Source organism: Ipomoea nil, unplaced genomic scaffold (genome assembly GCF_001879475.1).
Source record: "Ipomoea nil cultivar Tokyo-kokei standard unplaced genomic scaffold, Asagao_1.1 scaffold1317, whole genome shotgun sequence".
NCBI lineage: Eukaryota > Viridiplantae > Streptophyta > Magnoliopsida > Solanales > Convolvulaceae > Ipomoea > Ipomoea nil.
In genome coordinates, this window is record NW_017617745.1 from 1,344,979 (window position 1) to 1,371,069 (window position 26,091).

Below are 26,091 nucleotides of genomic sequence, written 5' to 3' on the forward strand. Positions count from 1 at the left end.
TTTTTATTATTATTTTTCTACTTTACCCTCTATTATATCATTTACTTTTCTTATAGACCCGCATCCGTTAATGTAAACTTTAGTAACAGAATATTCCGTTAATTATTTAATATTCTTAACTTATTCATTGATTTCCATAAGGAAGGTCTTAGGTTCGAATCACATCTCAATTATTGTTGACATAATTATTGAACATATTACATATATTATTAATATGTTAGCGTGTATTAAAAAAATACAATATAAAGTTTAACATGAACTTTGGTTCATTAATTAGTCAGATTATGTACATAGCATTCAAAGTTGAGCATAAAAAATTACAAAGAAGAAACCTTGAAAATAATTTTCTTGCATCTTTTTAAAAACAAATCTATGTTAAGTTTATTTGTTTGTTTGTTTGTTTTTTTTTTTTTTCTCGTTTAATTAATCCTCTATTGATTATTTAGAACAAGACTCAATATTGTTAATTATGCTTTTGCATTATTGAAAATGATTTAGGTCATTATGATATTAATATTTGTTGTATATATTTCTATAATGGTACAATTATACACTACTCTACAAATATTGTACTATTATTTTTTTTATCGAGCAAAATTGTTCTTACATCATTAAAGTTTCACACACACACACACAGACTAAGGATCCTATGAAAACAGTACCATAGGAGATAAATAAGAACTAATTCCAGTCTTACATTTTTTAAAATTTAACAGATTTGATTAGATTTAAAAAAAAAAAATAGTGACATTTTCGTAATTATCATTAACTTCACTATGCAGACTTGGCCCACACACAACTATGTTGACCATGGTCCAAAAACATATAAAGTATATATTATTCTAACTCATAAAATACATTACTTTACCCTATAAATTTTATTATTCTAACTCACAAAACACATTACTTTACCCCTTAAATTTCATTATTCTAACACATAAAATACATTATTCTAACTCATAAAATGCATTATCTAACTCTAGAATGTTCATTATTACTAACACACACACGGAATAATTTTTTTTTTTAACATCAAAATTACATTGTTTTGGACCGTGGTCCATATAATAATTTGCCCTATGAAAATAACTTGGTTTTGAGGGATATTGGGCCTTATGCAAGTGTATAACGGGCCCATCCAAATATTGTTTGCTATATGGGCTACCCAATTTGATTCTAACCGGGCAACCTGCTAAAGCAGTCCAATACACATTAGTTTCGGGCAAATGAATTGGCGGGAACTCCGCACGTGCCAAAATCTCAAACCCTACAAAACACAATTTTCCCGCTCCTCTCGACCCCACTCTCTAGAATCCTTCCTGCAAATTTTCGCGACCTTTTTCTCATTTTTCAATCGCTTCTCTTCATGCACATGCGTTTCTACAGTTTCAGATCTAGGCAGTAATGGAGGCTCCGCAGGCCTGCTCAGAATTCACCCGCCCGCTCGCCGGCGCCGGCGCAACTCTCACCGATTTACAGAAGGCATGGCACGTTTTCGCCCTGCTGATGTCAATTCGACGGCCGGCCCTGCCGCCAGAGCTCGCATCTCGGTGTACGCTTTTCCATACGACGCCGGATTTCATCGAATTCCTTTGCACGCTCCCTTATTCTCCACTCCATTTGACTCGAGAATGCCTCGTCACATTCTCTCCGGTTGTGTACATTACATTCGCTAAATTTGTTGCGTGTGTGAACGAAATTGCCGCTGTTTTTCCTGGATTAAAGTTCGAAGGGCTCACGTCTGGGAGAGCGGTTGACGGTGGTGAGTTGCGGACGTATTACAGGAAGAAGAAAAGGACGAGATGGACAGTGGAGGGATTGCCTGTGTTAAAAAAGAGAAGAACTTTAGATAGTTTGTATGGTGAGAAGAGTAGACATTATTATTTGTACTCCGTAATTTTCTAATTTTCTTTGGTTTGGTTTGAAATTCTGCTTTACAAGTTTAATTAAAATTTTAAATTGGTAATTTGCAGCCGATAAAGGAAATCATGTGGGGATGGAATTGCCTGGAGAGACGCAGGATGTATATGCTAAGGTAATTTGGTATGAATATTACAAAATAGTTATATATCTCACCTGAGTGTTTACAAAATAAGTTATGTTTTAGCTCGTGAACTAGAAAATTAGAATAGGTATAGCCAGATAGTATGTGTGAATTTTCCTTACCAGGATAATACCCAAGGCTAACTAGAAGTAGGGCTGAGATTTGGCAAGTGGTTCAGTATATCAGAATTTCTCCAAAGCCGCAGACTAATACTTAATCACTGGTTGGTTTAATATTTTGACAATGGTTTCGGTAAGGTGGGTCTTTATTCCCAATAAGTTTAGATGAGAGTTTAGCCAGGTTTGCTGTGGATGATTCAATGTGGGACCAACTTACAATTTGTTGAGATTTGTGCTTGAAAATGCTGCATATTGTTCACTTTGCTTCTTAGAAAAATAAAAATAGAAATATATCCTTGATTACATAAAAGAGAAAATTGGTCTACCAAGCACAGTGCTTGGAAAAAGGGTGAGGGAAATGAAAGTGCCTAGAAAGAACTGATCTAATGAAAGTGGTGATGGGAGTAAAGAGTGAGAGGGTGGTGGCATTAGGAGAATGAGGGTTGGTCTACTGAAAGTAATATACCATTTAATTAAAATGCATATATACCATACCCAACAGGTGGTTGCTGGGTTTGCTCACTTGCTCTTGCCTCTTATTATCTAGTTACAGCTGATTGGTATTTTTGTTTCTTTTAAAACTTTCTTCCATGTTCCAACGCACAAAATGATAATATTTATGCTTCTGGGATACAATACTTTCACAGGAATGGTTTCAGGATGACAATTATATGAGTATGAACATAGATACTTGGGAACCATTGTGCTTGGCCTCTGACAATGGACTGGGGAAAATATTTACTACCTGCAGTATTGATGTCTGCAATGAGGCTTTTAGACATGGATCTGATAGCATACAATGTAATGATGAACCAATGTTAGATAAAATAGGAAGCAAAACTGAAGCAGGTTCTGTACATTCAATTGTGTCTAAAGCTGAGTTCCTGTATGATGAGACTTTTTTGAACTTCCCTGAACCAGTAGAGAAAATGAACACATATTCCACCCCTCAATTAAAGCCACTTCAGCTGACTGGTCTAGTGGAAAATCACGTAGCAAGTACAGAAAAGGAGGTGTATGATATTACTACAATTAAGTTGTCTCTCGATGGGAAGCAACTTGCAACATGTGCTCCTAGTTCAAAATACGTTCTTAAGGATGCCTTGATTACTGCACAGCCAACTGTCTACAAGACACTTGACAATGGTGTGCCGGTCAGTTCTCTTCTAGAGAAGGAGACGATTAATAGAAATGTGAAGCCAATCTCTGCAAAGAAGAAGCTAAATTATAATCATGAAGTCTACAAGCCACTTGATAATGGTGTGCCGGTCAGTCCTTGTCCAGAGAAGGAGCCAATTAATAGAGATGTGAAGCCAATCTCTGCAAAGAAGCTAAATTATAATCATGAAATGTTTTTGGATACTAAAACAAGGAATGGAAATTTTAAAGAAAAAAGACAAGACTTAAATCCCCACTCTGCAAAAGTAAGCTGCAAATATTGCATTTTCCTTTTTATGATATCTAATAAAGTCTTCCTATAATGTGCGGTGAGCTAAAGCTGGTATGTAATTTTCTTCTTTAAAATATTTTTGGTAGGAACAAATAGAGCAAAAAGAGCTGCCCAACTTTGAGTCTTTTGCCGTTGAGGAAGAAGAGGGTTCAGGTATGATACCTTTGACTGAGTTTCATCCAGTGTTGCTGTTTTTCAAGGTTATCAAATGGTTTCTTCAAAAAATGTGTTGCAGGTGGTTATGGAACAGTGTATAGGGCAAGGAGGAAAAGTGATGGGAGAAAATTTGCAATCAAATGTAAGAAAGTGTATTATGCTTTATATTTTTATGTTCAGTCTTTAAAAATAAGTTTGTACTTTGCAAATATAGTGTTCTTTGTGATTGTTTCTGGTTTATCAGTCCGCTTAATTTAACTGTTAAAGGAATTGATTTTTCATTCTTATCTTCAATTTGGATGTGAACTTATCTTCAATTTGGATGTGAAAGGAATGTAGTTTAGAAACATATGCTCATGTTAAAGAGATGTAATTTGGAAACATATGCTCCAAATTTGTACACATGTATGTGTCTTGGTGAAAGGAAAAGAAAAAAGAAAGGAATATATTGAACTGTTTATTGAAGGAACACTTATAGGAATACAATGTCATGCCAGCAAAAGCTGAGATACAAATGTTCATGTGTAATTGTACCCATCGATATTGCCTTGTTAAGGGACTGTGGAATGCTGTGCTTGAACAAATGTTCCCGCATATAAGCTTATAATATTCATGATTCTGCAGGTCCTCATTCTAATGCCAACAGACAACATGTCCTTAATGAGGTCAAGATGCTGGAACGATTTGGGTAAAAATGTGGATTCAATATGACGATCATTAAATATTTGTTTCTCTAATTCTATTTTCTAATAATAAATTTATCTTAATCAGTGAATTATACTTTGTTCTAGGGGAAAGAATTTTGTGATTAAATATGAAGGATCGCTCAAGAATGGAAGTTCTGATTGCCTAGTTTTAGAGCATGTGGAGCATGACAGACCTGATGTAATATTTTCATGTCTTCTTTTCTTAAGTGCCCCAAACTAATTGACATTTTAAATATTAGTCTTCTCAAACTCAACTTTAAATTAACCACTAGGTTTTGAAGAAAGAAATAGATGTTTTCCAGATCCAGTGGTATGGCTACTGTATGTTCAAGGCCCTTGCTTCTATTCATAAGCAGGTGAGATTCAACTAGCTGATGACATATTGGAACATTAAGTGAAAGGTACTTTTAGAGTGCATTTAACCTATCATTCTTTGCTTCCAGGGTATTGTTCATAGGGATGTCAAACCGGGAAACTTCCTTTATTCTCGTAAACTAAATAAAGGTTACCTCATTGATTTTAACCTAGCCTTGGTGAGTAGTATTCCAAGTTTATAGAACACTTCATTCCAATTTCCTTTTGTTTTTTTTTTCCTATTGAATATGGTGTAAACTGATATATTGTCATTCTTTAAACAGGATATGAACCAAAAATATGGAATTGCAGGTAATTCTCATGCATTCTTGATAAAGTATTGTCTTATCTTCTATATTTTAGACAAGATCTGTTAGTGATCTTAAAAGGAGGATTTGGCAGCTGTTCAAAAGCCAGATAATAATAGCATCTTTTTTGTTGAGGTTATCCTGTTACATATTTAACTTCACTGATCAATCTGCTCGTAATCTACAGATAAGACAAAATTGGAACAGGCTACAGGCTTTGATGAAACCCCTCTTAGCCTTAATAAATCTCTTCCTCCAATTAAAAGTAGAAGATTTCCAAACATGAAGCTTTTAGAAACCGTCAATCAGGAAGCAGCAGCGAAAGGCATCAAGAGGACTCTACAGCCTAAGAATACAAAAGTGAAGGGTGGCTTAGAAAAGGTTCACCCTGATATTGGGAGTAGGAATATAATAAAAAGCCAAGGTGCTGATGGCTCGGGGTTAACTTCTACAAAGGAACCAACAAGCACCAGAACCCCATCAGCAGAAAGGTTGAGACAGCCTCTCCCATGCCATGGTAGAAAGGAGCTGATCAGCCTGGCGCAGGAAGCACTGCAAGGTGCAAACCATAGGGAAGTGAAAGGTCCCACTTCTAAGAGAAAGAGGATTGCAGCACCTCCTGGAAAAGAAGACAGGCAATTTGTTTATGTAACTCCCATGCCACTGCATTCCTCTGGAATTGGCATTCGTGGTGCTGGGTTACTCAAGAGTAAAGGTAATTCTAATTTGCATGTGTATGATCTGAAATGATAGACCTCAAATCTGCATTAGGATTAATTATATATTATACTTGCTGCTACTTCTAGGTGATGGAAAGCAAAAGCGGGAAGGTTCATGTGTTGGGACGAAGGGTTTCAGGGCTCCAGAGGTTAGTAATTTAACCTTCCACTGTGGTTACACACACACACACACACACACACACACACACACACACACACATATATATATATATATATATTTATTTATTTATTTATTTATATATTTCCTGTAATTACTGTAAATTCAATTTCAAGTGGTGTTTCCACGAGTAAATCGGCATTCTTGGACTAGTGCAGTTAAAGCTGTATTGGTTAACTGTTATCTGAAACAACTACTCATTTGACCATCTTCGGAGTCCATGTTTGTCTCTTCGGATTATAAGCCTTACATTTGTCCCTTGTTCAGGTATTATTCAGGTCTCTACATCAAGGTGCCAAGCTTGATGTTTGGTCAGCTGGTGTCAGCTTACTGTATCTTATGATAGGGCGAACCCCCTTTGCTGGAGACCCTGATCAGTGAGAAAACATTCTGTGTCCACACAATTTTCTGGAACTGTATTCATTGATCTGAAAACTGAACAAAATTTTGCTTTTTTGCATCATTCACACAGGAACATAAAAGAGGTTGCCAAGTTGAAGGGCAGTGAGGACTTATGGGAAGTGGCCAAACTGCACAACCGCGAGTCATCATTCCCAGCGGTATCAATCACTCACTCACCTTTCTCTCAAACATTATTCTCTATTGTTCTTGCTCTGACGAAATGCCATTGTGAATCAGGAGCTCTTTGATGTAAAATCCTTGCCTTCGGTTAAACTACGAGAGTGGTGTACCAGGAACACACGGCGACCAGATTTGCTTGATGCCATTCCTGCATCGCTTTTTGATCTGGTGGACAAGTGTTTGACAGTAAACCCGAGATTGAGGATCAGTGCAGAGGAAGCCCTCCGGCATGAGTTCTTTGCTCCATGTCACGAGTCTCTCAGAAAACACAGGCTGTCAAGACAAGGAGCCAGTAACGGCTCAGGGAGTATCCTTCCTTTAACAGGACAAGCCCAGGCAAGTGGAGTAGGTCTATGAACATCTCAAGCTTTCTACATATTCTTTTTTGTACTGTAAAATAGCTTACTAGGTACAAGATCTTGGTAGATAAGGATGTAAAAGTAGCTGCGTTAATATCTGTGACTAATCTAACTTTTTCTTTATTGTGTCATACATGTGATTGGAATACCATGTTAACATTCTTTTCAACATTTAACTAAACCATGGGAAACCATGAGAGTAGAGATGATGGAAACATGTCTTGAAGTAAACATAATTGCCTAATTGGTGAAAGAAAGCTCTTATTTATACAGGGAATCTCTAACTGGAACTGTGAACCCAGCGGAGGAGAATGATGAGGCACCAACAGATAACGAGGATGAGACAGGTGGGATTCCTTGAGCATGGAAAACTGGGTGTCCATTAACGTTAGAGGAAAAGAAAGTGAAAGCTAAAATCATCTGTGACTAGAGCTCCACATTTGCCATTATTTGTTGGTGGATGAATGAGCTCTCTTTTAAATGCTGACAATGATGTTAGCTGAAAGCTTGAATGGGTTAAAAGGAAAATTAGGGAGGTTTTTGATGCTTTCGCAAAGGCCATGCACCCTGAAGGTGGTGGAAGTTGCGGGTTTGAATGGATGGAAAGTTCCCCATGCAAGTGTTGCTTTGGATGTTGATGGGACCCCAATCGGTGCTCTAGGGAATGGAAGCGTGCGATTTAGGAAAATGGCAGCCAGGCTTCACTGGCATAATCCAAGCGAACAATGCTCTTGAAGCGGAGTGCTGAGCCATTATAAAAGGTGTGAGGTGGGCGTAGAGCAGAGGATATAGATTGATTGAGGTCCAGAGTGACTCTAGCGAGGCAGTGGAGCTATTTACTGGACAAAGAAAACATTCAAGATTGATCACTTCTATGGATAACACTAAAAATTGGATATGCACGGTAGGGGGCATCTCAATGCTACACATCTTTCGTGACCAAAATCATGTGGCCAATATGCTTTTCAACTTAGCTTTCTAAGGAGAAATGAATGGAATGAGCTTGCTAGCCTCCCAATTAAGGGTTATGAGGACGTTTAATGAGGATTGCCTTGGTGCTATCAGGATCAGACGAGTTAGATCACAAAAAACTGCTGGAGTCCCCATCCTATTGAACAATAAAACTAAACTATGGAATGCTTATAAGATTTTTGACTTCTATCAAAGTGTTTTGTTTTATAATTCAAAGGCTGTTTTTATCGTTGGGTTTCTACCTTTCCTATACGAGAAGTATGAGACAATCACTTGTATTTAAAACAACGTAATTCCAAAGCTTCTAGCTTCATCTCGTTGTCATTCTCCTGTGACCAAAAAAGAAAAGTTGACAAGTACGATCAAAGATAAAAATAAATAAAGTAAATTATTAAAATGATCCCTTGATTATATTGATTTGACTGATTTGGTCCTCACGTTTAAAAATTATTTAATTTAGTCCTTTGATTATCATTTCGATTATCATTTCTTTAGCCAATTTTGTCTTCCGACGCATGGTCACATCACTATTGAACCATTAGACTATCATTTTTAACTAATTTGGTCCTCATATTTGATAATATGAAGACCAAATTGGTTAAACAAATGATAATCAAAGGACTAAATCAGTCAAATTGATATAGTCAATGGATCATTTTTGTAATTCACACAGATGTAAAGTATGAGTAAATGACCATATTAACCTTATGTTCACCGGAGATTTGACGGGTTGAGTACTAAAAAACCAAATTGGTTAAAAAAATAAAGTCAAAGGACTTAATTATAGAGTTTTGGAACGGACGCAATCATTATTGTGTGCTGTGTGGACCATACTATCAAATAATGTACTTTTAATATAGAGTTAATACTCAAAATTGTCTTTGATTATAGTGCTTTTTCTCAATTTTGTCCTAAACGACTTTGGTATCATAAAGTAGTTTAAGTACAGGGATAATATAGTCATTTCATATTTAGGTCTTCTCTCAGCTTAAGGTCAATTTCCATGTCTTAAGTACAGCTCCGGTCAACAGAAGTGTATTGGGTGATTTTCCATGTCTTAAGTATAGCTCTGGTCAACAGAAGTGTATTGGGTGATTTTCAAAGCCGTGTTCTGAAGCACAATCTCAACTGTTGCGTTGAACTTCACTTTCTTCACTTTCGTGGATTTCGTGGTGGTTAACAAAGCCGGATTGAGGCTGTTGTTCGCGTTTGTGTAGTCGAATATCACCGGCGGCTGGTCGGGGAAGTCGGTGGTGTAGATTCCGTTCACGTTGCCGAAGAACGCCTCCAGCATTGACATCTTGGTCGGGAATTGGAAGGAAGCGTTGTTCATGCTGGCCACCAACCGCTGCCCATTTATTCTGTTGCTGCAGGTGGCGTTCTTGCCTTAGAAAGATCTCTCGCGGCGGTGCAGCGGTGGGCATGCGGTTCTAGAAACGACGATTAAAGCCAACATTATATAGTTAAATGCGTGTCAATCTATGTATGATCTGTGTAGTTCCCTCAAAATGAGCTTTCAAGTTCCTGATCATTCAATTGCGCTGCAAGAATCTAAAGATCGCGAAATGCTCAATAGAGAAGAGTGCTTGGAATCATAAGAAACTTGTCTTAATTTAGATGCTATGTGGCTTTTGGGATTGACCCAGACGTAACTCTTTGATGAAGATGAAACCTTTTCGTTTGGGTGCTAATAATTTGAAGGGCTTTATGAGGTCTGGGCCTACTTTTCCACGGAAACTTGGGTGAGTTGCAGACGAAGGGGCTTGTAGATTTTGAAGGAGAGATAGGAGGGTTTGGATTTAAGAGTGAATTGGAGAATGTGGCGAGGATTCAGCGACTTGCAAAGCAGCAGGGGGTTCTTGGGAGAGAGGCGCCGGAGCAGAGTTGAGGTTGTATGCCAATTCCCACTCAACTAGTGGAGTAAAGGAAGAAGACCAAGAGAAGACCTAAATATGAAATGATTATATTATCCTTGTACTTAACACACTTTTGACGGATTAACAAACGAAGGACAATATTGAGCAATAACACAAAAGTCTGTGACTATTTTATGACACCAAAGTCGTTTATGACAAAATTGAGAAAAACCACTATAGTCGAGGACAATTTTGGGTATTAACTCTTTTAATATATTAAAAATATACATTGTATTCATGGAAAGTACATTATTTGAGTATTGAAAGTACATTATTTTGTATAATGTACATTCAGTACACGAATAGTGTACTTTTAATATATTAAAAATGTACTTTTATTATGGTTCACACAATAATTTGCCCGTGTTATATAAGTGAAAAGTTTTGATTCTTTTTACATAAGAACTCAAACTTGAAACATGAAAAAAATAAAAATCCGGGCCTGTTAAACAGCCCATAATCAGGCCCTCAACTGACCCACTTCAGTATTTTGAAGAAAACTAATTCAAAAAAGAAGAAGAAGAAAACTATGTAGACACAGAAAATTTGAAATCGACAAATGGATCAATAAAATTATTATCGGGCCTAGTTTTGAGATTAATTATTGGACCAATTTAATTAATTGGGCCATAATAATTAAGTTAATTTAATTAACCCAATTAAATTTGATTTTGGATTTTTGAATTAATTAATTAATTGATCCAAGCCCAATTCATATTTGAATTTAATAATAATTATAATTGAATTTAAATATAATTTTATTATATTTGAATTTGATAATTATAATTTAATTTGAATTAGATGATAGAATCTTGAATCTAGACTTGATGTTTCTTGTTCTTGAAATATCAATCTTATCCCTAGGATCCAGAATACTGGCATGAAATATCAAGAAGTTCATATTTTCTAGATCTCCCCAATATTATTGAAAATTTTGTTTTATTTGGGACTCCATTGTCTAAAAATAAAAACAGACAGAAAACACAAACACAGAAATCAGAAACATATTCTTACAGAAACACATACACAAAAATTAGAAACATGTTCTTACAGTTTACCTTTTCAGAGCTTGTATCAAATCCAACCTGCAACCCAAATCAGAAATCTCAGAAAAGAATGTATTTGAAGTGACATAGAGAGAATCAGATATTGTCACAGTCATCTCATAAAAGCCTTTTAGAAACAGGACTAAGCTTTTCATAGAAAGCCAATCCAAAAAATTTGGAACAGAATAAGATAAATCAACAGACAATGGGGAATCATTTTCCTCATAAGCTTCAAAGACCCTCTGGTATTGGAGGGCACTAGGGCAGTGTTCAGCATGATGTATGTGCTGTTCCATCGTGTTGGAACATCAAGCTGTAATGCAGATTTGGCTTCCACCCCATTAAGGTCAACAAGCTCTCTAAACTTCTTGAGTTTTACAAGGGAATTCCTCACCATCTCACAACATCCCTAAATTTCTTAACAGAAGGATCTACAAATCTCAACCCATCCTGGACCACTAAGTTCAACACATTGGATATGCACCTCATGTGCATGTATTGAACCCTAACAGAAGATCCACCACAAGACAAAAGCTTGTTCTTGAAAAACCCCAATGCTGTGTCATTTGAAGAGGCATTATCAACAGTAATAGTGAAGACATTTTTTTTTTATCCCCACTCAAGAAGACAAGTCTCAAGGGCTTTGGCTATGTACTCCTCCCTATGAGAAGAAACTGGGGACAAAGGAAATGATTTTTTTTATTAAGTTTCCACTGATCATCAATGAAAGGTGCAGTAATGCACATATAATTTATCCTTTGGACAAAGGTCCATGTATCAATGGTCACGCTAACCATTTGGGTGCTTACCCTAAACAACTTTTTGAGTCTCAATCTCTTATCTAGGTAAATCTGGTAAATATCTTTAGAAATGGTCCACCTAGAAGGGATTTGAAACCTAGGACAAGCAACTAAAATGAATTTCCTAAACCATTTTCCCACAACAATCCTAAAGGGAAGCTCATCTACAATGATCATCTCACACAATGCTCTTCTAATAGCCTCTTGGTTGAAAACCCAAGTCCCCAAAACCCCCTCAGAAGCTTATGTTCCAGAGGTAGAAACAACATTGAATGTGAGAAGGGACTGCCATGTATCTTTAGAATGAGGATTTTTGAGGCAGCCCAACATATGGTTTCTCAAGGAGGAAGTGACATGCTTTTTACTCTCACATGCAAAAAGTTTTACACAGTAAAGGCATTTGCCCTTAATTAATTTGTCATCAGCATCAAGGATCTTTTCAAAATGACCCCATACTTTGGATCTAGACTCCAGCTCTTTCCTCTTCTTCATAGGAACAACAGGAGGAGAAGACATAGGCTGCTGAGGATTTGTCTCAGTACCTCAAGCTTCTACTCCATGTTCCTCTTCAGTTGTGGATGAAGGGTGTCTAGATGAATGATGCTTTCCATCTATAAAGATGGGCATCAGTAAACAAATGTCCAATAAAGTAGACAGATTTGAAATTACACTCATTACAGATTTATAGATTAAAGCTTTAAGCTTCCACAATAAAATATTAAAATCCATACAGAATTCATAAACACACAAACATTGATACATATTCAAGCAGATTGCATATTAGACATCCACCATAAATTCCACAATCAAATTCAAATCATCATCTAAATGGAATTGCCCAAACTTTAGGGGCTTAGGGCTCAGGGCTCATATACTCAAGTAATAAACAGAGTCAACACAAATACACAATACAGTTCAGGCTCATAATTCATAAAATCCATAATCACTTTAATAAATAATAATAGCTTCCACCAGTATGTACATTGTACAGTATGTAACATAATTATATAAATACTCTATGTACAAAATTAAGGGTCCTATTACCATAAAATTGAAACCATATATAAGGAATTTGATTGACAAATTCATCATCTATATGGAAAGCCCCAATATGGAATTTGAGTCAGTGACTTAGGTAGTAATTAGGACTCACAGACTGACAGACTCACCATTTCATATTTTCACAAAAATCACAGAATAATGACAATAATCACATTATACAGATTATAGAACCCCCACAAGGCCACAAACTATCAAAGTATCAATTGTGACACCGCGTAAATCCAAACACTAATCGATGATTAATTAAAGAATTAATCCAAGTTTCCTTGCTAAACCATTTCTAAAAATCCTGAAATTTAATAGTCGAGGGACTAGATTTTGACTAGTCACTTAAGTCAAAGGTTGTGTACCTTGTGCTTATTGAGTTGTGCCCTTGTTCCCTTGTCTTTCCAACTTTAGTAAGGGTAGAAATGTCTTTTCACCTAATATTTGTGATTCAAGCTAACCTAGTAAGACTCTCTCATTGCATTCACCCTTCAAACAAAAACTCAAAAACTCTAGCCTCTCTCTAAAATGATTTAGCTTCTTCTTCAAGCAAGAAATTGAGCATCCAAGCTTTGCAAGATTTTCTACCAAGATTCCTACTTTCTCCTTCTTGAGCATAGGAAAGGGTACTCTCTCATTGCATTCACCCTTCAAACAAAAACTCAAAAACTCTAGCCTCTCTCTAAAATGATTTAGCTTCTTCTTCAAGCAAGAAATTGAGCATCCAAGCTTTGCAAGATTTTCTACCAAGATTCCTACTTTCTCCTTCTTGAGCATAGGAAAGGGTAAGATCCTTAACTTTTTGTTGTTTTTAACCTTCATTTAGGTGTCTTTTTCTAAAGTTAGGATCTTTTTTTTTTTTTTTTTTTTTTTTTTTTTTTTTTTTTTTTTTTTTTTTGTGTGTGTTTTGGTTTGTGTAAGAAGTTGGTGTGGAAGAGGAGCTCTAGGAAAGGCTTTTAAGGGTGAAAAGAGGAAGTTGTTAGGCTACAAAGGTAACCCATGCTTTACAAAACCTATTTTCTTACTTATATGATGATTCTTGGCTTCTACTTGTGATTCTTGTGTTGATTTGTGAGATTTGATGCATTATCTTGTGGTGATGCATGTTTAGAGCTTGTTCTTAGGGTTCTTGAAAGCCATTGCTTGGCTATTTCTTGGGTTCAAGTCAAATTGTTGTTGTGTGTGAGATTTTGGGTGTTTTGGACTTGAACTTGGCCTTGTTGTTGAAAATCCCCGAAGGGATTATTGTGTACAGGAGGGTCTACCCGCAGGCGGAACGGCGGGCAGGGCCCTACCCGCGGGGAACGTGGTCTCGTAGGTGTATGTACCCGCGGGCGGAACCACGGGTGGAGGCCCACCCGTGGCCCCACCCGCGGGGTACACTGTGGTTGTTGGCCGGGGATTTGTTCCCCGTGATTATTTCTTCTCAGTATTGATGTTTTGACCTCCCGATGTTGATTTATTGGACTATTTGTGAGTCTTCTTGATGTTTCGTATGTCTAAAACGGTGTGTTAGGAATCCATGTAGGATTTGGTGTCTTGAATCGTGCTAAGGGTCCAACTTTGGGATTCGTTGGGCTAATGTGAGTCTTGAACGTTCTTTGGAACTAATTTTGGTTTACCCGTTTGACGAGCATGCTAGTTTGATGTTGATATGCTAGTATGTGTGGTTTGTTCCATCATATTGAGATTGCCAACTTGTGTTGACAATCATTTGGTATTGGGTTCTAACCCTTTGATTGTTGAGTATGGTCTCATGTCTTTATTGTGATCTCTTGATTGATTCCTATGATGTAATCGTATGTAAATCGTTGTACCCTTTATTGATACTTGATTAAGACTATTGTTGAGTCTTAGTGTTCTTGGTAATGATGATGACCTTGTGTGACTATGATTGAGATTGGTGGTTTGTTACTTGAGCTTTGCTCACGAGATTGGCGGTTTTGTGATTATGATATTCAATGGTACCCTCATGTACTGAGAGATCGACGGTGAATAGGAGTGTCGGCGGGGGGGGGGGGGGGGGGGGGGGGGGGGGGGGGCGATGGTCCCCGGAGGCAAAAGGTTGGACTCAGAAGTACAGGGTGACACTAGGAGGTAATGGTTGGAACCGAAATAAGGTCGGGGGTAGCCTTAAGGTTGGAACAGGGCATAAGGTTGGAACTATGAAACTTGTGACATGTAGTTGTCACCGTGACATGTAGTTGTCACCGTATGAATGTGATTTCCTTGCTTATGAGCATGTTTTGATGTATTCTACCTTGTGAACGGTAGGATGCATCCTGAGTTGTGTTGTCTTTCATGTTTGTGGTTTTGTTGTTATTGTGAGGATGATGATCCTCATTTTTATTGAGAGTGATTGATGAGTCTTTGATGTTGATTTCCTTCCTTGGTTTTGAAATGATATATACTGTATTCCGTTTCAAATGGTTTTGATTATATCTATCTATACTATGCTATTTAAGGCGTATTGATGGGTTACCAGCATTATTCGCTGACCGGGTGTTATCCCTTGACTTTTTACAGGTTTTGAGTAGATGCTGAGCGCGCTAGATGTGGACCTTAGATAAAATAGATCTCATGCTAGACGTTTATCCTTTGTTGGCCTGTGCGCCTTAGTATTGTGATTGTTTTGGTAGATTGTTGTTGACTAGCCTGTGCACCCATGGTTTATGGGTGTGGCATAACACTTACCGATTTTATATAGCTTCTGCTTTCTTTGTGTTTTGATGATTAGATGCTTACCTTTGAGATTTAAGTTTTGAAAATATGGTAAAAATCGGGGGTGTTACATCAATCATCAATAACACAAGAACCCTAGAAAAATAGCATTAAAATTTATAAACATATTTAAGATTACTTGTTTTTCTCCAATAGTTTCCCGGAGAACTTGGCCTTCAACTTCAAGAAATCAACACAGGGGCTTCCACCAGACCACCTCGGCAAACGACACCATCGTCAAAGGATTCGCTTGCTTGAGGCTTCCACCATAGCTCCATCGTCCACTGGCGTCTATTACGAACAACGAACGGTCTCCAAAGTCAAGAGTAGGGGCTATGCAAAACGGGCGACGACAAAACCCTCAACAGAGAAAGTGAATGTCAAAGACTCGAAGCCTACAGAGTAGACTAGCAGAGAGAACTAGAGAAGACAAGAGACTAAGAGAGTAAGAGAGTCTCAGAGATGGAGAAATGGAGATCGGAGAAGAAGGTTAGAAGGGAGTGGTTTAGAGAGAAGTCAAAGAACTAATGCTGCGAGGAAGGAGTCGCGACTGCGTAGAAGGGTGGAATGAAGAAACCCTAGCCATACGTACATATATATAGTATTCCTAAACGACGCTGTATCATATATATACATATACAATATATATATAATATCGGGTTTTTGGACGGGTTCGGGTGGGAATTTACTATCCCTACCCGATTACCTATTAACCAGATTTAAGCAAAAAAATCGGATTCGAATATCCTCCCCACCTCTCTTTTCGGTTCTCGGGTCGATCGGATATGATGGGTTGGGCGGGTTCTGCACAGTCCTACTTGTAACCTTGTGGTTACAAGTGTAGATCTCTGGCCATTTAGGATGGGGTTATCCCCCCAGCTAGATGCTTCATTTATATGGAGAAAGCGTGAAGTAAACAAGGAATATATTCATATGAAAGATGGCCTTGACTTATTAAAGGAGACATGAAATTGGATGCTAACCTGCAAGAACTCCTTTGGAAAAGGAGTTGGAGAGAGAGAGGGGGAGAGGGAGAGGGAGAGAGAGAGAACAGCTAAAGATGAGGAATTGAGATTGTAGGCCCAAAGGGAATTTTGTGGTTGGTTCTACGAGGGTAGATAGGTGAGTAAAGTGTAAGATCTACTAGTTCAATCATCAATGTGTATTGTTTTCTGAGCATGCTAAAAAGTTGAGCTAATTTTCTACTTGACTCAGCTTGTTTATTTGGGAATGTGATGTAAGATATCGATTTTTCTCAACTGAATGTAACTTTAAGGAGCTTGAACTTTAATGAAGCGATCAAACTATATTTTAATTCAATCTAAGTGGAACCCTCAGTTTTCTCCTGTAGTAGGGTGTTAGGCAGAGCTAGGTGAAATAAAATGGATGAACTGTTCTATTAAGAACTTAGTTAATTAGCACAATAGCACATTGTATTTTTGGTTTTACTCGCTTTCATTGGTCAGCTTTTTCTTCCTGTTACTGGTCAAGTCATGAGCCTTGGTGTCTGAGCAAATTGGTTATTATGTACAGGAGAGTGCAATCAATGAATATTTCAGGCCAATTGAAAATGAAGCAGAAGTTGTAATGCAGATACAGCTTGAAAGAGAGGCAACTACAATGACAGAGGTGACGAAAGAAATGCACAGACAGACTTTGTTCGAATAAGTTGAGGCAGAGAAAAAAATGGCCATGCAAAACCTGGAGAAGAACAAGCAGTCTCAAGAGAGCGCACCCAGTAAGCACATAATCCACGTAGAGAACACTTTATACGTGGCAATAAATAAACAAGTTATATCCACTAACCTCCAGCCATAGCTTAGAACCTTGATCGCCTGGATTCGTGGTCTGACGAACGGGAGTTCCTCAGGCTGCTGTGAAATCACCGTAGACTGATTGTGTTTCTCTCACTTCTCTCACTGACTCTAGATGGTGTATGATACGTCAACTGAGCAGTGAGAGGACTTGGGAGTCTAAGTACCTACATCCCATCAATGTAGGCAACTAATTACCTAATACTGACTAAGTTCTAATACTTATTCAGCCTATTGATTTGCTTATTATTATTATTATTATTATTATTATTATTATTATTATTATTATTATTATTATTATTATTATTATTATTTTATTATTATTATTATTGTTATTATTGTTATTATTGTTATTATTGTTATTATTGTTATTATTATTATTATTATTATTATTATTATTATTATTATTATTATTATTATTATTATTATTACTATTTTATTATTATTACTATTATTACTATTATTACTATTATTATTATTATTATTATTATTATTATTATTATTATTATTATTATTATTATTATTATTATTATTATTATTATTATAACCTTAATAATAACAATACTAACATAAGGAAAACGTTACATTCTCCCACTTGGTGCAAATACGAAACCCGAAGAACAAGATCACACCAACCATAATGATATGCGCTCCTTAGCACGAGTAATACCCATTATGATCAAATGCAAATTGCCTTCGAGTACTTTGGTAATTAAACTTAATGAAACAAACCATATGTTCATTTCAAGTCCACTGAAGTATATTTTCTTATTGAGATAAAACTGAATTGTGTACTTTGGTAATTCGACTCCCACATTTGTCGTTCTTAGCTAGGAAGACTGCAGCTAAGTTGTCACAGTAAACTTTCAATGGCTTAGATATAGAATCCACAATTCTAAGCCCGGAGATGAAATTCTTGAGCCACACACCTTGCGAAGTGGCATCGAAACAGGACACGAACTCAGCTTCCATGGTAGAAGTAGTTATTAAGGATTGTTTAACACTTCTCCATGAAATAGCCCCACCAGCCAATATGAAGACGTACCCGGAAGTTGATCTCCGAGAATCAACGGAGCCAGCGAAGTCCGCATCAGAATAACCAACAACATCCAGGATGTCCGTCTGCCTAAAACCCAACTTGAAGTCTTTGGTACCTTTGAGATACCTCAGAACTCTCTTCACAGCTCCCCAGTGGTCCATGCCTGGATTATGCAAGTACCGCCCTAACATACCGACGGCAAAGGCAATGTCGGGCCTTGTACAAACTTGAATATAGCCAAGACATCCAACCGCTTCAGCATATGGAATATCCTTCATACGCTCCTTCTCCAAGTCGTTCTTAGGACATTGGTCCAAACTAAACTTATCCCCTTTTGCAATGGGAGCAACATTCGGTGAACAATTTTGCATCCGAAATCTTTCCAAAACTTTGTTAATATAGGTTTCCTGCGATAGACCCAGTATGCCCCGGGACCTATCCCTATGAATCTTTATGCCAATGACATAAGATGCTTCACCCAAATCTTTCATATCAAAATTTTTGGAAAGGAACTGTTTCACGTTGCGAAGCATCCCCACCTCATTAGTGGCGAGTAGGATATCATCCACATATAAAACAAGGTAACAGATTTTACTCCCACTAACTTTCTGGTATATACAAGGATTAAGGGACTTTCAACAAAACCAAATGATGAAATGACCCCGTCAAACTTAATATACCACTGACGAGAGGCTTGTTTTAAACCGTATATTGACTTCCTAAGCCTACACACCAAATCCTCATCACCTCTAGAAGAGAAACCTTCAGGTTGTTTCATATAAACTTCCTCTTCTAGATCACCATTTATGAACGCGGTTTTCACATCCATTTGTTGCAACTCAAGATTAAAGTGTGCAACTAAAGCCAGAATCATTCGAAGAGAATCTTTCTTTGATACAGGAGAAAAGGTCTCCTTGTAATCAATTCCTTCTTTTTGAGTAAATCCCTTAGCAATGAGTCTGGCCTTGTACCTCTCAATGTTGCCTAATGAGTCTCTTTTGGTTTTAAATACCCATTTACATCCAATCGGCTTGGCCCCATTAGGTAACTCAACAAGGTTCCGAACTCCATTACTCTTCATGGAATTCATTTCATCTTTCATGGCTTCTAACCACAAATCGGATTGTGCACAATTCGTAGCTTGTTAAAACGTTACGGGATCATTTTCGGCTCCAATTTCAGATTCTTGTAGATACGATACATAATAGCTAGGAACTGCTGAACGCCTCACCCGAGTAGACCGTCTTAATGTTGGAACACCAGTACCTTGAGAAGGTTGTGGCGCAACTACCTCTTCAGGAACTGGATGTAGTTCTTGAATTGGTTCAGTTTCAGTCTATGTGGATTCAGGATCTTGATGAAAATCCTGAATTGGTTCAACCATTGGCTCGAAGTCTAGTTCAGGAGGTTGCTGTAAGTCCTGAACTTGTTCTTCCAATGGTTGAGGTTCAACAGCTTGTGGAATCTCAACAATGGGTTGCACAACCGCATGTAGGACTGAAGGCGCGTTGCGTAAAAGTACAACTCCGTTAGATGACGTAGAAGCGCAAGAGTCAACATGATCAAATAAAGGAACTAAGTCCTTAAATCGATCTCTCCCACTGATTAAGTCATCTTCAAGAAACTTAGCATTTCTCGGTTCCACTATCCTAGTAGTATGTTTTGGACAATAAAACCTATAACCCTTAGAAGACTGTGCATATCCAATAAAGAAAGCACTTATAGTCCTCGGTCAAGTTTCTTTTCATGTGGGTTATAAATCCTCGCCTCAGACGGACAACCCCAAACACGCATATGATGCAAACTCGGTTTCCAACCTTTGAAAAGCTCAAAAGGTGTCTTGGGGACAACCTTGGTCGGAACCCGATTCAATATATACGTTTCCGTCTTGAGAGCGTCGGCCCACAATGATTTTGGAAGTGTGGAGTTTCTCAGCATACTCCGCACCATGTCCAAAAGAGTCCGATTCCTTCTTTCAGCAACACCATTTTGATCCGGGGAACCCGGCATGGTGTATTGGGCAACAATCCCATGCTCTTGAAGGAATTTAGCAAACGGACCCAAAGCTTGTCCATTTTCTGTGTATCTACCGTAATATTCACCACCTCTGTCTGACCTAACTATTTGTATTTTCTTCTTGCATTGGTTTTCAACTTCAGCCTTAAATGTTTTAAAGACATCCAATGCTTCATACTTATGATGAAGTAAATACACATAGGTAAATCTAGAGAAGTCATCTATAAAGGTAATGAAATATTTCTGACCTTGCATATCCATATCTGGACAGTATATGTCAGTATGAATTATCTCTAACAATGTTGAACTTCTGTTGGCACCTTTCTTTGACTTGTTAGTCTACTAGCCTTTAATGCAGTCTACACAAGTCTCAAAGTCAGTATAGTCTAGAGTAGAAAGTACTCCATCCTTTACCAACCTTTTAATGTGCTCAAGGGAGATGTGTCCCAATCTCCGATGCCACAACATTGAAGATTTATCGTTAATACTACACCATTTGGTGCCAGTTTGAACATGTAAGAAATCATAACTTGCATCGTTTTGTAAGTGAAGACGATAAAGACCATCAGACAGTGTATCATTTCCAATACAAGTAGAATTATTAAATAATTTAAAATACTTGTCTGAAAAATTAAAACTGAATCCCAACGGTATAAGTCTTGAAATGGAACCCAAATTTCGTGAAAAAGTTGGTACATAAAATTCCTCTCTAATTCCAAAACAAAGCCACTATCTAAAATCAGCCTGCAAGTCCCTACAACTTCAACCGGCGAGCCCATCTTATTTTCGGAGAAGATGTTTCCCTCATTTGACATCGGTTGTCTCAGATTTTGCATATCCTGTAAAGAATTTGCAATGTGGATTGTTGAACCAGAATCAATCCACCAAGTGTTAGCATTAACGTCTGACATATTGGATTCAAAACAGACAAAGGAAGAGATCATAACTTTCTCAGACATCCACTTCTTAAACTTTGCACAGTCCTTCTTCATATGCCCCTTCTTCTTACAGAAGAATCATTTCTGTGCCTTCTTAATGTCAGTCTGAGGGGATACTTTTGCTTTCCCTTTAGCTGAAGTGGGACGCTTTCCAGATCTCCCTTTAGGCTTGGCTGTTGCAAGCATGACACTCTCCCCCCTTTGTTCCTGAAGTAGTCTCCCTTCTTCTTGCACACACTTATTGATTAGGTCATTAACAGACCATTTCTTGTCATGTATGTTATAAGCAATTTTGAAGGTGCTATACTCAGAAGGGAGAGTATTCAGTGCAAAGTGCACCACAAATGAGTCTGGAAGTTTAATCTCCAACTTGTCAAGTTGAGCTGCAATATCACTGAGTTGCATGATGTGACTGCGCACACCATCGGCAGGAGAAAAACGAAGGGAGGTGAACTTCATTATTAAGGTGATTGCTAGGGATTTGTCTGAAGTTTCAAACTTCTTGTCAATGGCCTCAATACACTCTTGAACTTTGTCAATGGCCTCAATACACTCTTTAACTTTTGTAAGTTTATCAACCGTGCGACGAATATCACTCGGAAGCCGAGACTTAATGAAAAAGATGCATAGGCGATTGGATCGTTCCCATTTAGCCCAAAGTTCTTTGGCTTCTTGAGTGCTCGTCGCGGTGATTGCCGGGGGCTCTGTATGGTTGATAGCATAGTCCATTTCGAGCCAGCCAAAATAGATGAGGAGGTCATCTTTCCATTCTCTATGATTATTAGGAGTAAGCATTGTAACATTAATGTGCGAGCCAGTTAGGGTAGTTGCTGAAAGAAAATTATGAGTTTGTTAGTTTTGATTTTTGAGGCACAAAAGAACTGAAGTGCATATTTTACCAATGTAAACTTATGCAAAAGATAAATTCAAATGCCATAAAAATTGTCTGTGGGCTAAATATTTACACATAATGAATTTACCAAAACTGAATGGTGAAAAACGGAATGGGTACGGTTTGGGTTTTTCCACCCTTAATGACAAAACTACTAAAACTATATGCCGATACATAATCCCTGTGGGCAAATTATGATCATAGTCTGGCATTTCATCCTAATCAATCCTACAAATACAACAAAATTGCCTGTGGGCTAAATTTTGTCATATCATATAGAATTAATTACAAGGATATTGCCAACTCTTTATGTGAGTTAATCTAAATACAATTTAAGCAATTAAAGATGTTGTGGCTACTCTTTAATTACAAAATTGTAATCACTTGGCAAAGGGTAATTTAAAGCCTAGCAAACACATTAAACCAAAACGTGATAGACAATCTTTAGGTATACTCCCACGAAAGTTGGTCGAGACGAAGCTCGGTTAAATACCAACTCCTTAGACAGAGTAGCGTCGCAAGGGGACTAGTAGCAACAAGGCTTTTAAGCCAGGGCCATAGAACTAGTATTTCTCCCCAGGAAACTTCCCTAAGTCATGTGTTCTCATATTTGAAGTAAAATTGTTTGAAAGATCTATAAGATGGTTATACACCTATGGATAAGGCTTTAAATTTGGGTAAACTAGAGCTTTGATCTACTTTATGTGCTTTATAGCTTTAGAAAGACACGAGTGGAGCAATAACCGAATGAGTAAAATAATATGCTTAATCTATCCTTAAAAGGCACTAAATTCACCTAAAAGGCACTATAACATGCATAATAGGCATATAATTCAGACATAAAAGGGCACTAAATTCATACTTAAAAGAACATGCTTTTCTAACATATGCATAATTATAACAATCAAATAATTAGTGCAATAAAATAGTAAAAAAAAAAAAGAAGAAGAGACATGCTCAGATTATGCATATTATAACTCATGCTCCACAATTAAATTGTAACACTTAATACAATTTAAACTGAAATTCAATATTAAATTAAAATTCAAACAAATGAAACTTAATAATTTATTCAAAAGAATTATAATTTAATATCAACTTTAGGCAAAAAAAATCAATTGGATAAAACCCATAAGAAGAAGCCAAATATGATGAATTAAAAAAAATTTTAGGAAGCCCAATGAACTTAAGAATAAACAGGCCCAGAACTAATTTTTTTTTAATAAAGCCCAGGTCTGGCTGAATTGGGCCAGACCCGGCCCATACTTTAATACATCATCTTCTTCATATGCTACCAAACCTAGAGCAGCGGGAACAAAGAGCAGACGGCGAAGCGAACGGCGAACCAGCAGTGAAGGTGAATCAGACGCGCAGCAGCGAAGGTCGCCGGTCGTTTGAAGGGCAGTAGCAGCGTCTCGTCGGGAAATCCCGACTCCGCCACCACCGCCTGACCACTCGCGAACCACCGCCGCTACCGTGCGCCTGCCTCCGCCGTTGCGAAACGTCCGGCCATCGCCGGTCTCTTGAAGGAGGAGACAGCAGCGGCGTCATCACCGGGAAAACCCGGCTCCGCCACCACCGCCGGCCTTTTCGCGAACAGTCAGTCGAAAACCACCCGTCATCACCGGAAAAAAGGCCACCATTGTTGACGTGAATGAAGGGAGAACTACCGGTGAAATTTTTATTTTATTTTTTTGAATCCGGCGTTGTTTGTTCTCCGTCAACAACGGAGGTCCGCCGGCGAACCAAATCCGGCGAACCCTGTGGCCAGCCGGCATATCCGGCCACCGGCAAATGGAACGGCGACCGGAGGTCCGGTGAACGAACGGTGAAGACAGTGCGTAAAAAAAAACCAATTGCAAATTTTATTTTTTATTTTTTATTTTTTGATTCTTAATGCGGAAAATTTACACAAATATTTTCCAGCAGCCCAATAGATATGATTACAAATTACATACAAATCCTAAATTATACAAGAATGTATATCATATGTAAAACAAACTGTAGATTATGCAATCAATCAAAAGGCTAGGCAGAGATTAAAAAATGGTTCTGATACCAAATGTAAGAACATAATCCACGTAGAGAACACTTTATACGTGGCAATAAATAAACAAGTTAGATCCACTAACCTCCAGCCATAACATAGAACCTTGATCGCCTAGACTCGTGGTCTGACGAACGGGAGTTCCTCGGGCTGCTGTGAAATCACCGTAGACTGATTGTGTTTCACTCACTTCTCTTACTGACTTTAGATGGTGTATGATACGTCAACTAAGCAGTGAGAGGACTTGGGAGTCTAAATACCTACATCCCATCAATGTAGGCAACTAATTACCTAATGATACGTCAACTGAGCAGTGAGAGAACTTGGGAGTCTATATACCTACATCCCATCAATGTAGGCAACTAATTACCTAATGCTGACTAAGTTCTAATACTTATTCAGCCTATTGATTTGCACCACATATTTACTTAATAATAATATTATTATTATTATAACCTTAATAATAACAATAATAACATAAGGAAAACGTTACACACCCGTGACCACTTCTCAACGATTTTGTCCTTAATATTATTAATGGTGTGTTTGGTAAACCAGAAAATGATTTCTGGAAATCATTTTCCGGGTTTTCAATGTTTGGCAAGAAGGAAAACTTAGAGTCAATGGAAAACCATGTCTTGGTCAATGGAAAATGCATCCTATTTTCAGGAAAATGACTTTTTTTTTTTTTTTTTTTTTTTTTTTTTTGAGGAAGTCTTTTTTCCAAGTTTTCTGCCATCTCCTCAGGCCTCTTCTCTCTCACCTTCTTCCAAGTTCTCTGAAATGGTTGCAAGGCCGGAAACTAGTCGGCCAAATTGGTTCTGAAGCTAGTCTGGCCGACTAGTTTTCGAAGCGAAAACCAGTCGGCCAGATTGATTTTTGCTATGGAAATCAGATTTGCTGTGATTTCCTAGACAATGTTATTGTGGGAAAAAGGTTATTGTGTTGTGATATATATATATATATATATATATATATATATATATATATATATATTTATTTATTTGCACAATATATAAATTTGCAATGAGTTTAAATTTTAATTAAACAAAATAATTAAAATGTTTAATAATACAATTTTGTTCATTTTCTTAAAAATGAATCAAACACACCAAAACAGAAAAAATATTTTTTAAATCATTTTCTAAAAATCATTTTCATGGTTCCCAACACATCTTAAGTCATTTGATGCAGACAGTAAAAGTGAGCATTCAAGCAGCTCTTCTATAAACCATTATGTAGTGTTACATTTGGTATGATTTTTGTAAGAAAAATAGAAAACTTCCTCATGTCCCTTCAATAAGCATTTTTGGTTGTTCTGAACCTTTCATCTTCTATGAAATACTGTTAAACATTCCCTTCCACATTCCAATATAGTAGCCAAGGATTTGTTTAGTCATCAAACTTGAGTAATTTGCGAATATCTTGATTTCTTTACACACCGTTACCCACTTTATATAGTGTGTCGATGTAAATGTTGAGTGGATTCAGTAACCCTATTTGAAAATCCTATCCTATTCGGTAATGATAATAATAAGGTTGCGTTTGGTTCCAACATTAAAATCGGAATGGTAATGAGAATTAATTATTTGGTAATAGTAATGAATTTGAGTAGGAGTCGTCTCTTTGTTTGGTAATAAATATGAATTGAAATTAAAATAAATAAATAATTAATTAAAATAAATAAGTATATAACAGTATATAATTCAATTAGCTTGGTTGGCGTGAGTGGTCGTGCACTCTCATCCCTTAAGAGAGATCGCACTTTGACCCTTAATACAGTTAGGGCTTGCTCAAGACACCTCATGGCCTAACAAAAAAAAAAAATTATATACACACATATATATGCAATCATTATTTTATGGAC

General features: G+C 37.3%; 1 protein-coding gene and 1 long non-coding RNA gene across 2 annotated transcripts; both read left to right on the forward strand.

Annotated features, from left to right (window-relative positions):
* The first annotated feature begins 1,291 nt into the window (after window positions 1-1,291).
* On the forward strand, window positions 1,292-7,124 carry LOC109185165. Its single transcript, XM_019335144.1, has 15 exons — window positions 1,292-1,861; window positions 1,974-2,035; window positions 2,811-3,587; window positions 3,700-3,766; window positions 3,849-3,911; window positions 4,394-4,457; window positions 4,561-4,654; window positions 4,749-4,832; window positions 4,920-5,009; window positions 5,115-5,142; window positions 5,326-5,853; window positions 5,945-6,006; window positions 6,303-6,412; window positions 6,508-6,595; window positions 6,675-7,124. The coding sequence occupies exons 1-15, from the start codon at window positions 1,405-1,407 to the stop codon at window positions 6,972-6,974; spliced, it is 2,874 nt and encodes a 957-aa protein (XP_019190689.1). The 5' UTR covers window positions 1,292-1,404; the 3' UTR covers window positions 6,975-7,124.
* Window positions 7,125-8,395: 1,271 nt separating this feature from the next.
* On the forward strand, window positions 8,396-23,008 carry LOC109185184. Its single transcript, XR_002054949.1, has 3 exons — window positions 8,396-8,407; window positions 13,138-13,147; window positions 22,899-23,008. It is a non-coding gene; the product is annotated as an uncharacterized LOC109185184 (long non-coding RNA).
* Window positions 23,009-26,091: the final 3,083 nt, after the last annotated feature.